Source organism: Pleuronectes platessa, chromosome 14, assembly GCF_947347685.1.
Source record: "Pleuronectes platessa chromosome 14, fPlePla1.1, whole genome shotgun sequence".
NCBI classification, from domain to species: domain Eukaryota; kingdom Metazoa; phylum Chordata; class Actinopteri; order Pleuronectiformes; family Pleuronectidae; genus Pleuronectes; species Pleuronectes platessa.
Genome location: NC_070639.1, coordinates 12105491 through 12120041, shown reverse-complemented (window position 1 = coordinate 12120041; position 14551 = coordinate 12105491). Strand labels below are relative to the sequence as shown.

The 14551-nt window shown below is 41.5% G+C and overlaps 1 protein-coding gene across 1 annotated transcript; it reads left to right on the top strand.

Moving 5' to 3' along the window:
• Nucleotides 1-848: 848 nt before the first annotated feature.
• On the top strand, nucleotides 849-12903 carry LOC128456248 (eukaryotic translation initiation factor 4 gamma 3-like). Its single transcript, XM_053440343.1, has 23 exons — nucleotides 849-857; nucleotides 1266-1427; nucleotides 1729-1884; nucleotides 2181-2378; nucleotides 3083-3229; nucleotides 3317-3550; nucleotides 4120-4224; nucleotides 4690-4828; nucleotides 5281-5420; nucleotides 6176-6210; nucleotides 6511-6614; nucleotides 6728-6837; nucleotides 6957-7129; nucleotides 7716-7841; nucleotides 7966-8047; nucleotides 8461-8572; nucleotides 9222-9432; nucleotides 9743-9888; nucleotides 10353-10575; nucleotides 11045-11345; nucleotides 11752-11881; nucleotides 11997-12140; nucleotides 12670-12903. Exons 1-23 carry the CDS (start codon nucleotides 849-851, stop codon nucleotides 12828-12830), a joined length of 3348 nt encoding a protein of 1115 aa, XP_053296318.1. The 3' UTR covers nucleotides 12831-12903.
• Nucleotides 12904-14551: the final 1648 nt, after the last annotated feature.

Here is a 14551-nt window from a genome sequence, read left to right as displayed (position 1 = left end):
CACATAACATTATTTTACAGTGAGTTTCTTTTCATTAACATGGGAATTGACCCCTTCTTGGAGCCCGCCACTAGTGGCCACCCAGTGAACTGCAGCTTGTCCAAGATGCGCCTCGGCTTAAAGGCAGATTTTTCTTTGTCCATGATGCGCCTCGGCTTAAAGGAAGATTTTTCTTTGTCCTATAATGTCCTATGTTATTCCTTTGATGTTTATTTGTAGTCATTCCTTCTCTCCCTCATTGCTGGACATCTACTCACAAACCACAAGTTTGTTACAGAGTCACGACAGACGCATCATCTGGTAATTTACCCAACTGTAAGTTCCCTCCTGCTTCTCTTCTTCCACCATCATCATCAAAACCGTATCTTTTCCCAGTGTCAGAAGACAAAGATATAAGGGAATGTCTTTAGTTATTCAGTTATTGATGAGAATTATATTACGTTAATTATTGATATCATTTTTGTATCTAGCTCCCTGTACTATTTGCCAACTTTGGCTTTTGACTTTGCCCACTAAAGATCAAGGGCTAGGTGATATATCAGGAATTATCATGATAAATGACACAATTCATTTTTTTTTTGTAAGTTTATAGGCAGATATTTTTTCTCTCCAGAGTGATGCTCTCTGTTCTATAATGTGCTCTGTTATTCCTTTGACGTTTATTTGACATCATTCCTTCTCTCCCTCATTGCTGGACATCTCCTCACAACCCACCAGTTTGCTACAGTCACGACAGACGCATCATCTGGTAATTTACCCAACTGTAAGTTCCCTCCTGCTTCTCTTCTTCCACCATCATCATCATAACCATATCTTTTCCCAGTGTCAGAAGACAAAGATATAAGGGAATGTCGAATGTGAATGTAGTTATTCAATTAATGATGAGAATTATATTACGATAATTATTGATATGGTTTTTGTGCCTAGCTCCCTGTACTATTTGCTAAACTTTGGCTTTTGACTTTGTCCACTAAAGATCAAGGGCTAGGTGATATATCAGAAACCCAACAGATTGCTACTGAGACGTGACAGACACATCATCAGGTAATTATTCCCTGGTTATTCGTAAAACTTTTTGGAATTGTATATAATGTTATTTAATAGATGTCCATCTGAACTTTGACTTAAACATAAGAAGAATAGTCGTCTAAAAAACTGAACTTGTTTGTACTTTAGATCAAAGCATGGCAGCCTGCAGAAATGAGTCAGCTGTCTCTGGGATCGTTCTTAATGTCTTCTGTGTTTCTCTCCCATCTTACCTACAGTTTTTCCAGAGGACTCAGATACAGACTGCTAGGCCCACCATCCCGACAAACACGTCTTCCAAACAGCCTGTCTCACAGACTCCTCTAGCCGTCTACCCAACTAATCAGCCAATCATGAAGCCCATGGCACCCACGCCTTTCCCTTCCCTGCGGGCTGCACAGGTGAAAGAAACACACTGACCTGTTTACAGTTGATGGTTGCTCTCATTCAGGGGTAGGGGAACCTTTTTTTCTATCAAGGGCCATTTCAATATTTAGAATCTCCTTCAAGGGCCATGCTAAATATTGATCACATATCACCCTAGCCTTTCTCTCTTTTTCTATCTATTTTCGACCCTTTTATTTTTGTATCTACCCATTCTTCCGACCTTGGTCTTCATTCTCTCTGGCTCCCCCCTGTCTTTTTCTTTAAAAGATATTGTCATGGTAATAATACTGTTTTTCCCTTTTTTCCTGTGTTAAGCTTAAAAACCTTGGGGCCCGGCGACCACCACCCAGGAAGATCATCATGGGCCTGTCTTTGCACGACGATGTTCAGCTGAAGAAATCAGAGAATGCCTGGAAACCAGGCATGAAGAGGGAAAGCCTCCCAGCGGAACCAGAGTCCAACAAAACACAGGTACAACCAAATATACACAATCTGAAATCCACAAAGCAGTGGGCATATATAGAAATTACATATACAGAATTTTCTGATAATAAATGTTAGTCTACGTGATTGAAGATTTTCAAAGTATTGGAAATTCCAGTAAAAATGTTGTTTAAATCTGTAAATATAGGAAATCATTGTGAGTATTTAATTTCCGTATTACTAGTAGCTTTACAACAGGAGTAGTTTTTCATGTGGAGTGAGAGATTGGTGTTTGTGATCGATGACCTCAGAGTTTAAGTACCTGTTATGACCTACTCCCTCAGGACCTGTTCAAGAAGGTCCGCAGCATCTTGAACAAGCTGACGCCGGAGAAGTTCAGCCAGCTGGTGAAGCAGGTCTGGGACCTGACCATCGACACTGAGGAGCGGCTCAAAGGAGTCATCGACCTGGTGTTTGAAAAGGCCATCGACGAGCCCAGCTTCTCGGTGGCCTACGGGAAAATGTGCCGCTGCCTCGCCACGGTAAGCTGGTCGCTTAGTTGAGCAGAGAAGTGTGTCGACTTTGGAACGAGAGAGTCTTGTGTTTGCAATGTAATTGTTTGAATTGGATTTGGAGAAGTACTTAAATATAGCTTTTTCGTAAACTGCCGCATTCATCAGATGCAAAAACACGATGGAGGAATTAAGTGTAATCTTTAAACCATCTATTGGAGGGGTGTGCACACTGTGTCTCAATATATAGTCAACAATTTGCTAAATGTTTATGCAGCAAATGGATCAATTGGTTCATATTCAGCTCTGCCTTGATGCAGAATAATGCTGTGAAAAGCAACACAATTCAGTACAATGTGATGATGAGGTTTTATTGTTTTGATGCCTCTAGAGTGTACACCAGACGACACTATTTATTAGGGAGTTTGAAAATCAGTCACAAATAATCCTTTAAAACACAATTTATTAAACGTGCATATCCTTAATTATAGACACTATTAACAAGAGTTCTAGAGAAACTATTACATTTTCTGTCTTCCATCATTTGATAACATAACCTTAAAAATATATCAGTCATTAAAATCTAAATAATCCAGATACGAAAATATTAATTTGCGAAATATAAAAAGAAATGTTAAACCGCTGAAAACTTTTTTCCCGGTTAGTTCATTACTTATTTTATTCTAATGCTTATGTTCTCTACTGAATTCATTCCACTTACTTTTCATGTGCAGCTCAAAGTGCCCATCACTGACGCTCCCAACAACACAGTGAACTTTCAAAAGCTGCTGCTAAGCCGCTGCCAGAAAGAATTTGAGAAAGACAAGGTGGATGATGTGGTGTTTGAGAGGAAGCAGAAGGAGCTGGACTCTGCTGCATCGGTAAGTGTGACACCGGATCTTTACCAAAACAACATTTAGTTTCTGTTTCAACTCTGTTCAAGAGGTTTGTTTCCTTGGTCCCATTAGACGGAGCGTGACCGACTTCAGGTAGAGCTGCAGGAGGCCAAGGACATTGCCCGGCGGCGATCCATCAGCAACATAAAGTTCATTGGTGAACTGTTCAAGCTAAAGATGCTAACAGAGGCCATCATGCATGACTGCGTGGTGAAGCTGCTGGGGAACCACGACGAAGCTTCCCTGGAGTGTCTCTGCAGGCTGCTCACCACCATCGGCAAGGACTTTGATTTAGTGGAGGCCAAGGTGAGCTGGTGGTTGTACATTTTACATAAATCTTAAATTTCTTTTATTACGGTCTTAGAAAGGTCTGAGGGGCTACAGATTGAAAACTTTGAATATAATCTACAGGATAATATGCGGCTGGTTTCCCTTTCAAATTAAATATTAAGAGAAATGCATTGTTTGCAGGGATGAAGATGTGATGAGAACTTTTTGTCAGCAGTGTTTTTGACATTAGGGCAGCCAAAGATCAGTTCATGTCTCTGCTTTCATCCCACTAAGATGTTTTCTTCTGGAAATGTCAAATAAGTGATTTAGAAGGTGATTCTGATTTACAATCCCACAGCAGCTGCTTACAAGTAGGTTGTGGTCGTTTCCTCAGCACGGAAGCTTTACGGCTTTTACGGCTGTTGATGAAATGTTCCGGTTTCATCTCAGGCGGTCAGGACTGTTCCAAGTGATAAACTGGACAATTGGTCAACTCTGAAAATAATAGTATCTGCAACCTGCTGTCTGGTAGATTGAATGGAGACATGCTGAACATGACTTTCGTGTCTCAAATTAACCGTCTCTCTCCCTCTGTGTCTCACCAGCCTCGGATGGATCACTATTTTAAGCAGATGGAAAAAATCATCAGAGAGGGGAAGACGTCTTCACGCACAAGGTTCATGTTGCAGGATACCATAGACCTAAGATTGGTGAGTGGGTCTTTGTGATTTTTCTTTCATTTGCACAATTGTAAAGAGTCCAAGAATCAAATTCTTAACCGTAAGATGGATTTTACCAGAGAGATTTATTTCATCGATCTCTCTGATGACCAGGAACATGATACTATATTTTCTGGTCCTATTCTGTTTAATGAATATCTACACTGCTGTTGTTAAGGAGATCTGATGCTTTTTAGAAGGACTGATATAGATAGATACATAGATAATGGCGAAGAAATGTAAGAAAATTCCATAGAAACAACGAACAGGGAAAAATGGTTGAAACCTGAGGAATACGTGATAACTATTGATCTTTAATGAATTCATCAGTGTGTCCCCAGTCATTAGAATATTCCTCTGTGATTGAAGCTGAGCTAAGACATCTGTTTAACACTACAGAATCTGTCTGATTCAGGTTTGAAGTCATTGTTGTTCTGTACATTTGTTTTTCTTCAGCACAAATGGGTGTCAAGAAGAGCCAACCAGGGTCCAAAGACAATTGATCAGATCCACAAGGAGGCAAAGCTTGAAGAGGAAGAGGAGCAGAGAAAAGTGCAGCAGCAACTGTACTTCAAGGACACCAGGAGACGGCCAGGTCAGGCCTGCAGTCTAAATCCTCTTTAAGGTTTAGAATTACATTGGCACAGCTATAGTAACTCAGGAAGACAGGCTGTAGACTTCCTGTCCCTATAGCCTGCAGAGATGCTATTGTGCCCAACAGCAGACAGAAAGCCCCCTAGCTCCCTCCCATCTGCTAGCTGACCTATAATATTTCATCCTGTAACGCAGCATGCCACTAAAACAGTCAGAAATGTCACTCTGTCTGCCACTTTCACAGCTGTTTGACTCCACTGTTTTTCCTGTGAACTTATCTTAAACCTGTATTTCCCTGTTTGTTTCTTGTTTTTTTGTGTGGGTGTGTCTCCACAGATCCAAGGGAGCAGAGGGAGCAGAGAGAGCAGAGACAGCAGAGAGAGCAGAGACAGCAGAGAGAGCAGAGAGAGCAGAGACAGCAGAGGGATCAGAGGGATCAGAGAGAGCAGAGAGAGCAGAGGGAGCAGAGGGATCAGAGGGAGCAGAGGGAGCAGAGAGATCCGCAAGTACAGGGAGAGGAGACCTGGAAAACTGTGCCCATGAGGAAGAATGGCAGGACCATCGACCCCAACAAGATCCCAAAGATCTCCGAGGTGAGACGAGCTTTCCGAGGCTTCGACACAGATCTTACCATTTTACCTTTTTCTTACCTTCTACTGTGAGGTTTGTACAAATGCACTGCTACAGGAGACATGAAGCTGCTATTTACTTTCTGTCCCTCATAGTTGATTTGCTCATATCTCTACATTGGAATCACAAAAACAATGACAAACAATTACCATGTGTTAACTGGTCGTGTTCCATGGAAACTTAAGCCGTTGTCAGGCGTGACCTCCGGGTAAAATCTGGAGAATTGGCTACAGACTTTAAACATTTAAATAACTTAACTAATTTTGATTTAATGATAGTTTGATCTGAGAGATTTGAAATTTGAATTTGAATTAAAGCTGGAACCTAAAGCAGAGTCAGGACTTGTTAAGTTTCTCTTGTATAATCAGAAATATGTAATATTTTATGATTCATACAGACATTGGTAAACAAGTTTCTTAGATTTTCTACTTATTACTGATAAAAGACTCATAACAGGGGCATTTGTGTCGATTTGTTCCTGCTTCTTCCTCACGCCCACGATTTCACGCCCTCAACTCAGAGTAAATCAATTCAACAATATACATAATGATTTGTATAATGAGTTTAATAATGTAAAACAATTTCAAAACAAGAGAAGCTGAATATAGTATATTTTGTGAAATCAGCAGTGACCTCTGAGTAGAAACTGATCACAGACAACGTGAAAAGTTGTAAGGCTCATTTTTTTGTGCCTGATGGTCTGTTTCTCTTTCTGCAGATGGACGAGAAGATCCAGCTGGGCCCTCACGGAAGGTATGAGATGACAACACTGTCTGATTTGAAAGATCCTGTTGGTGTTAGGTTTCTCTGAAACATGAGGAGAGTGTCTCTGTGATCCTGATATTTATCTTTCCTGCTATCAGGATATTTATAACTCTGATTAACTAGTTTCCATTGACTTAAAAAATAAATCAGTTTTGTTATTAGGGTTTTGTTTCCTCTCTGTTTAGGGCAGTGATAATAATTTGTAGTAGTTTCCAAATTGGTTAGAAAGCTTTATGTTCATTTACACTGACATCCTTCCTGACTCTTTGTTTATCCGTTCCCCACCAGTCGTAGCCGTACAGAAAAAAAGTGCAGCAACAAGCCGCTGATCTCTGCACCGAAAGTCACTGAGGTCGAATCTGAGCCAGAGCGCAGCAGAGTCCGAGAGCCTGGTGAGACACACGTTGCTGCCCAACACCGGAGTGACAGGACAATAACACTGACACATTCACTCTGTGCCATTAATCACACTGTTGTGACTCTGGTTGTTTATTTGCATCGACAGTGAAACCTGAGCCTGTTCAGACGAGAGAGAAACCTGCTCGGTCTGAGGAGGAGATCGAGAGGAAGTGCAAGTCCATCATCGACGAGTTCCTGCACCTTAAAGATTTCAAGGTGCTGAGATCCACTCAACTGATAACTGATTTTTTTTCTTTTCGATTTCATAGAATAAACCTTCTTAAAGGGAAGAATTAAAGTATAAGTCTTGAACATGCGTCTTTGTTTTGTTGCAGGAGGCTGTCCAGTGTGTGGTGGAGCTTGATCTGGGCTCTCAGTCGCACATCTTCATACGCGTGGGGGTGGAGTCGACTCTGGAGCGCAGTCAGATCACACGGGACCACTTGGGCCAGCTCCTCTTCCAGCTGGCGCAGAAGGGAATCCTGCCCAAACCCCAGTTCTACAAAGGGTCAGTTCCCCTGCTCAGTTCTACTTAGGGTTGCAAAATTCCGGGAATATTAAAAGTTGGAAACTTTCCATAGGAATAAACGGGAATATACGGGAATATACAGGAATAAACTGGACATTGTGTGGCTAATTTATACTAACTGTATTTACCTTGTCATATACAGACATAAATATAAACATTTTGTTTTGTCATAGGCTGATTTGAGCCCTGAGGAAACTTTGGGCACTTGACTATTTGCTTCTGCATCTTTGTGTCATTCTTAACAGAGGTCTTTGCACAGTATTTGCAAATGTACACAGCCTTTGCTTCTACATTGGCTGGGGTGAAATAAAAAGATTTATTTGATGTTGTCCAGCCATTTATCTTCCTGCTAATTATTTTTCAAAACCTGTCGATACCAGAATAAGCGAGAATGACCGTCAATTTTCAGTGGTTTTTGGTTTTCTAAAAGACCATGTTGTCGTTCATTTATTTATTTGGGGAACATGTAAACATTTTCTGCTTCTTAACTTACTGAATTTATATTGACTATGTTTTTCGGAGCGGCTCTTTTTCCTAACCACAACGTCCTTGTTTCTTTTCCCAGGTTTGCAGACACGCTGGAGCAAGCGGACGACATGGCCATCGACGTTCCCCACATCTGGCTGTACCTGGCCGAGCTGCTCAGCCCTGTGCTGAAGGAGGGGGGCTTCTCTATGAGAGAGCTCTTTAGGTACGAGACCACAAACGTGTTGACTGTGATGAACTCTGCTCTAAACTAAGCTGTGTCTGAAGTAAAGATCTGCTCAGACTTTTAAGATTTATTTAAATTTCTGCCATGTTCTGTTTGTTCACAGTGAATTAAGCAAACATTTGCTTCCTGTGGGAAGAGCTGGGATCTTGATCTCTGAAATACTGCTCATACTATGCAAACAAATGGTAAGAAACACTTCAGTCTGTTCTTCACTCTTTTTTCCTGTTACCTGTTCTCATTATGAAGCAGGTGGATTATAACCAGTGACTCAGCTGTAGATATAATTTAAATACACATAGATTATTGACTTGTATACAATCTATATTGAAATATTTTTACTGTTACACTGCACTGGAGTTCACTGTAGCATTTTTTTTTTTGTATTATTCTGATTCTGCTATAATTATTATAAACCAGTTAAATGAAAAATCTCACTGAAATCAACTAGGCTGATTTGATCTTTTGATTTGAAGCAAATATTTTCTAATTCATTAAGTAAGTTTATGAATGAAATATTTCTCCCTGCTGTAAATTAGACGTAATAGAAAAGACATTTCAGAGCATAGGTTTGTGACGTTGTCCCGTCTCGTGTCCACAGGGCCATCGTACTGTGGCTTCTCTGTGGGAAGAATCAGGCCTCAACTGGACTGACCTTCTGCCGGAGAAAGAGGATGTCCAGGCTTTCATCTCACAACAGGTCAGTGATGAAGGTCAACACTCATCAAGACTCAAGAAATATCAATGGAGGGAAACCCTCTGTTACCATCTATCAGCTGTTTGAAGACTTTTTAACTAATTGAGACAAATAAGAACTTTCTAATGTTTTTTGTATTGTTTCCACGCCGTCCTTCTCTTCTATACTTCCTCACCATATCAATGTTGTCTCCACTCGAACAGAAACTCCAGTTTCTTCAGCCACAGAGTCCGAGTGTCTCAGAGCACAAACCTGAGCCAGAGGGCAGCAGTGTCCGAGAGCCTGGTGAGACGCACTTCACTGTCCAACACCGGACAGACAGGACGATAATACTGACACATTCACTCTCTGCCATTAATCACACTGTTGTGACTGTGGTTGTTTATTTCTCATGTTAAAGGAGATATGACCAGTCAAAGTCAGATTACCCCTAAATAATTATCTTGGAAAGCCCATATCTCCATTAATTAAGATCTGTGATATGACAAATTTCAGTTCCATGTGTTTCTCATGTGACCAAATCAGCACATTCAATTTAATTAAGATCTGTAACTGTTTGGCCAATTTCACATTACTTATATGTGAAGAACTGTTAAGTGTAAATATTACCTTTTGCTGATTGAATTCTGAAGACATGTATTCATCTGTACTTTTCCTTCTTCCAGATGATGCGCCAAACATGCAGGCTTTGAACAGCCTTGCAGAGTCAGAGACTGAGCTGGAGACAGCCGCTGTTGAGCCTTCTCTCATGCCCCCCGCTTCACTACAGGCCCAAGCCTCTAGTCCTGCTTACAGAGAGGCCTCCTCTGAAACTTTACCTGCTGACACCACTCCTCAACAGAACCCAGACATCGAAGCCAGGACAACTCTGGGAAGGTATGAGATGACAACGCTGTCTGATTTGAAAGATCCTGTTGGTGTTAGGTTTCTCTGAAACATGAGGAGAGTGTCTGTGATTCTGATATTTATCTCTCCTGCTAGCAGGATATTTATAACTCTGATTAACTAGTTTCCATTGACCTAAAAAATCTGTTTTGTTATTAGGGTTTTATTTCGCTTCTGTTTAAGTCACTGATAATAATTTGTAGTATTTTACAAATTGGTTGAAAAGCTTGATATTCAGAGTTTCTCATTTACATTGACATCCTTCCTGACTCTTTGTTTATTCGTCCCCCACCACTCGTAGCCGTACAGGCAGGAAGCGCAGGAAGAACAGAAAGCGCAGCGCAAAGCCGCTGAGCTCTGCACCGTCTCAGCCTGATCTGTACACCAGGGGAAGCAGCTCAAAGGAGCTGCTGGAGAGTCCAACCCCGGAGGGGCCGCCAAGAGACAGCGAGCCAGAGGGAGCCGTGCCTAGGAGACCGAATGTCTCAGAGCACAAACCTGAGCCAGAGGGCAGCAGTGTCCGAGAGCCTGGTGAGACGCACGTCACTGTCCAACACCGGACAGACAGGACGATAATACTGACACATTCACTCTCTGCCATTAATCACACTGTTGTGACTGTGGTTGTTTATTTCTCATGTTAAAGGAGATATGACCAGTCAAAGTCCGATTACCCCTAAATAATCATCTTGGAAAGCCCATATCTCCATTAATTAAGATCTGTGATATGACAAATTTCAGTTCCATGTGTTTCTCATGTGACCAAATCAGCACATTCAATTTAATTAAGATCTGTAACTGTTTGGCCCATTTCACATTACTTATATGTGAAGAACTGTTATGTGTAAATATTACCTTTTGCTGATTGAATTCTGAAGACATGTATTCATCTGTACTTTTCCTTCTTCCAGAGGATGCGCCAAACCGGCAGGCCAACCCACCTGAAGCGGCCAACTCAAGTGAGCGTCCCTCAGCCAAGGAACCAGCTTCTTCTCACTTGTCCTCAGTCGAGGAGCTGAAACCCTCTTTGGTGCCACCTCAGACTCTGAACACAGACAAGCCTCTCTTAGACGCCCCTGGAACTCTGGCTGCCTTGTCTGGAGCAGCCCCCACGGCTTTGAACAGCCTTGCAGAGTCAGAGACTGAGCTGGAGACAGCCGCCGTTGAGCCTTCTCTCATGCCCCCTGCTGCACTCCAGCCCCAAGCCTCTAGTCCTGCTTACAGAGAGGCCTCCTCTGAAACTTTGCCTTCTGACACCACTCCTCAACAGAACCCAGACGTCGAAGCCAGGACAACTCTGGGAAGGTATGAGATGACAACGCTGTCTGATTTGAAAGATCCTGTTGGTGTTAGGTTTCTCTGAAGCATGAGGAGAGTGTCTGTGATTCTGATATTTATCTCTCCTGCTAGCAGGATATTTATAACTCTGATTAACTAGTTTCCATTGACTTAAAAAATCTTTTGTTTATTTCGCTTCTGTTTAGGTCACTGATAATAATTTGTAGTATTTTCCAAATTGGTTGAAAAGCTTGATATTCAGAGTTTCTCATTTACACTGACATCCTTCCTGACTCTTCGTTTATTGGTCCCCCATCACTCGTAGCCGTACAGGCAGGAAGCGCAGGAAGAACAGAAAGCGCAGCGCAAAGCCGCTCAGCTCTGCACCGTCTCAGCCTGATCTGTACACCAGGGGAAGCAGCTCAAAGGAGCCAACCCCGGAGGAGCCGCCAAGAGACAGCGAGCCAGAGGGAGCTGTGCCTAGGAGACCGAATGTCTCAGAGCACAAACCTGAGCCAGAGGGCAGCAGTGTCTCTAGTCCTGTTTACAGAGAGGCCGCCTCTGAAACTTTGCCTTCTGACACCACTCCTCAACAGGACCAAGACTTCGAAGCCAAATGTGTGAAGGTACGAAAAGTGAAATCAACCAGTCTCTGCGAGTTAGTAGTAAAAATCCTGAAGGGCAGACAGAGTGGGGCTAAGTTACACCTTGTTGTAAAGTAACTGAATATAATTATATTTCGGACCTTGAAGCTAATGTTGGTCCACGACTGTTGGTAAGATCTCATCAATACAATTCCTGGATCCACCTGTGCTCCAAAATGTTAGGTTTCCTCCCTGGGTCCACAAATATTCATGGGAATCATTTCAGTAGCTTTTGATGAATCCTGCTGACAAACTGACTAAACAAATGAAAACATAAGCTCCAGTTCTAGACCAGAAATACGTTAGTTACACATCTACATACTTTGAACTCTGTGTTTACTGCTCTTCAGTGTCATCACTTCTGAGCTGATTCTTGTGAATTTGACAGACGCTGTGTTTTTACTCCTCCTCCTCCTCTGATCTCTCTGTTTCTCAGGAGAACCTGACTGAATCTCACCTGAGCTCGTCTCCCTACCTGAGGGCGTTGATGACGGCTGTGTGTAAGGCAGCAGTGAAAAGTAAGCTCTCCACCAGCCGGAGCAAAGACTCCTCTGCTCAAATCGCACCGCTGATTACAATATTTATTCTCTGCCGAGCGTATGAATTTAATCTGCCTCCTTCTTCACTGTGCAGATAACACCAACTGTCGAGTGCACACGGCCCTCATTCAAAAGAGATTACCTGTATTGCTCCAGTACCGGAACTCAGAGAGTGAGCGACAGCTGCATGCTCTTCAGGAACTTCAGTCGCTGATCGTCGCCCTCGATCATCCTCCAAGTAAGTTCTGCATCAGAGTTCACTCCAAATGAAACTCACAGATCATCCCTTTTCTTTGTTTCTTAAGAATAAACTGTGTAACAAGTTCTCAGTTGTGATCCAACCAGTGGAACAGTTCAATCTCACTACAAGGTCCATTTAGTAGCTTTTCTGGAGCTTTAGTTCTTGTCACATGATTCTCATCAGCAGAAGAACTTCGCCTTGTTATATGGAATTGGAGATTTTCATATTTCCGTCTATTTTTTAAGGACATTTGAAAAGTTTGGATTAAAACTTTGAATCTCAAATTTTTTCTCCACTGACATTATCTTGATTCGTTCATTTGAGAAACATCACTCAAAATAACTTTTGCTAAACACAATGCCGTCTTCAGTTATTTCTAATACATCAATTTTTGGTTTCTTATCTAGATACAAATCCCATTACTTGAATTGATAACATTAGGAATTGGTCTCACCTCACGGAAAAATGAGATTTATTTCAATTTCGTCACAGCTGAAACGATGACTGACATGTATTTGTTCTCCAGACCTCCTCAAGATATTCTTCGAGTGTATGTACGACGAGGACGCATTCTGCAAGTCGGGGACCAGAAAAGACCCGGCCAATCAGCTGGATAAGGGCGTGGCCCTGAAGACCGTCACAGCCTTCTTCACATGGCTGCAGGAGGCGGAGTCGGAAGACAATTGACGAGTTTGGATTCCAAACTTTTGCAACGTTCCGCACTTTTTAATTTATTAATAATAAAAGGTAGTTAAAAATGCTCGTTCTCATGATTAGTTCTTTCCATGTTTTGGTGCTTAAAGGGCATACGACTCAGTGTGTGTGTGTGTGTCTGTGTGTGATGAACTGAGACAGTTGTGTTGTGTTGGAAGTTGCCATAGCATCGTCAGATGACCTGTGTGATCAGACCAGGAGGAGCAGCTGAGCGATGAGCTGCCGGCTCCTCAGGATCAACGACACAGGTTCCACTCGTTTGGTCTGTTTAGTCATCGCAGCCCAAACAATCAAACAGCACCGTGTCGTTGAAAGTGTCTCAGCAGCTTGTCGCCTCATATATTTCTTATTTGTACCATCTTTTGTATGTGTGTATCTAGATTGTGTGTTTATGAAGCCATGACATGTTTGAGTGTTGCCCGTCATAATGTGGTCACGTGACCACCAGGTCGCCCAAAACACACCCACTGTGAACATGGATACCGGAGACGTATTGGTTAACTGATGATTCAATTTATTGGCAATTATTTAGGTAATGTCTAAGCAATAATCTTGCACTGTTAAATATGACTGTATATAATTGTTTCACAGGTATTTTCAAGAACTGAAGATTAGACACAAAACCCTGAAATATTCACTTTACAGTTAAATACGACAAAAGTGGTAAAAGGCTGAAATATGAAAATATTGTACAAATGTTTTATATTATCACTGTTGCTTTTTCTCAGTGAAGGTTAAAGGCTCATGTTTCAGGATATGAGTTCTCTGTTCAGTGTGTGTGTGTTCTTAAGGGGTTTGTTTTTTTTACTCTTGAAACAAGTGACTTATGTTGGCAGATACAAAACGGTTGTCTACCACTGCTGATCACAAGAAGTTGTTTTGTTGTGTCATCATTAGACAGAGGTAACCAGATGTTTGTTCCACTTTATTTCCCATGAAGGTTTTCTTTTATCGGTTTTTACTGGAGTTGTAAGTCTATATTCACAGTTTATTAAGTTCAATATGTTGGTCTACCCATGGCTGGATTACCAACTGAGCAAAGTGGGAAACTAACACAAGGATCCCAAAAGCCAAAGGTTTTCCCTCCATGGCATCACTACATAATTTAATTCATTGAAGGTTTCTTTCCAGTTTGCACCAGTGAAGAAGAATATCATCTATGTAGGATCTTCCATTAACCATTTAATGGTGATATGTTTTTAAACTAGTTTTAAGACTAATATTGTTTCAGTTAATGTTTGTGTTGATTTTATTTTATCAAATTGCTTCAATTGTTTCTCTGTGACAAGAAGTTAAGCACTCACGGAACCTCAGGCACAGTTGTATTAGTAACCAGCCAGTTTCAGTTAGTTATAGTTAGTTAGTTAAATAATTTAAACTTGTCAACAAGCTGTCAAAAAACAAAATCCAAGAAAACTGAGAAACCAGCAAATAATCAGATTGAAGAAACAACGGATTCTTTCCTTTTAACAAAGACCTTTATTCACTGATCATTGTCTACGAATTGATTCATCATCTAATCAGGGAGCTGGTTGGTTTCTGTGTGTCTGAGGAAATCAGTTAATGATTCTTCTATTGTAACAGATGAGGCCTCTCAGACTTCACCAAGGTAAATTAGCTTGTATAGTTTTGGTGAAGAACTCCAGCTCACATGAGTCTTAGCAGACAGGCATCCTATATAAATGTATCAGAGG

Excerpts from the sequence above, each read along its gene's own strand:
- LOC128456248 (XM_053440343.1), top strand. Across the intron at positions 7,842-7,965 it reads TCTATGAGAGAGCTCTTTAG|TGAATTAAGCAAACATTTGC; the intron begins GTACGAGACCAC and ends GTTTGTTCACAG. Across the intron at positions 9,889-10,352 it reads GGAGGGGCCGCCAAGAGACA|AGGATGCGCCAAACCGGCAG; the intron begins GCGAGCCAGAGG and ends TCCTTCTTCCAG.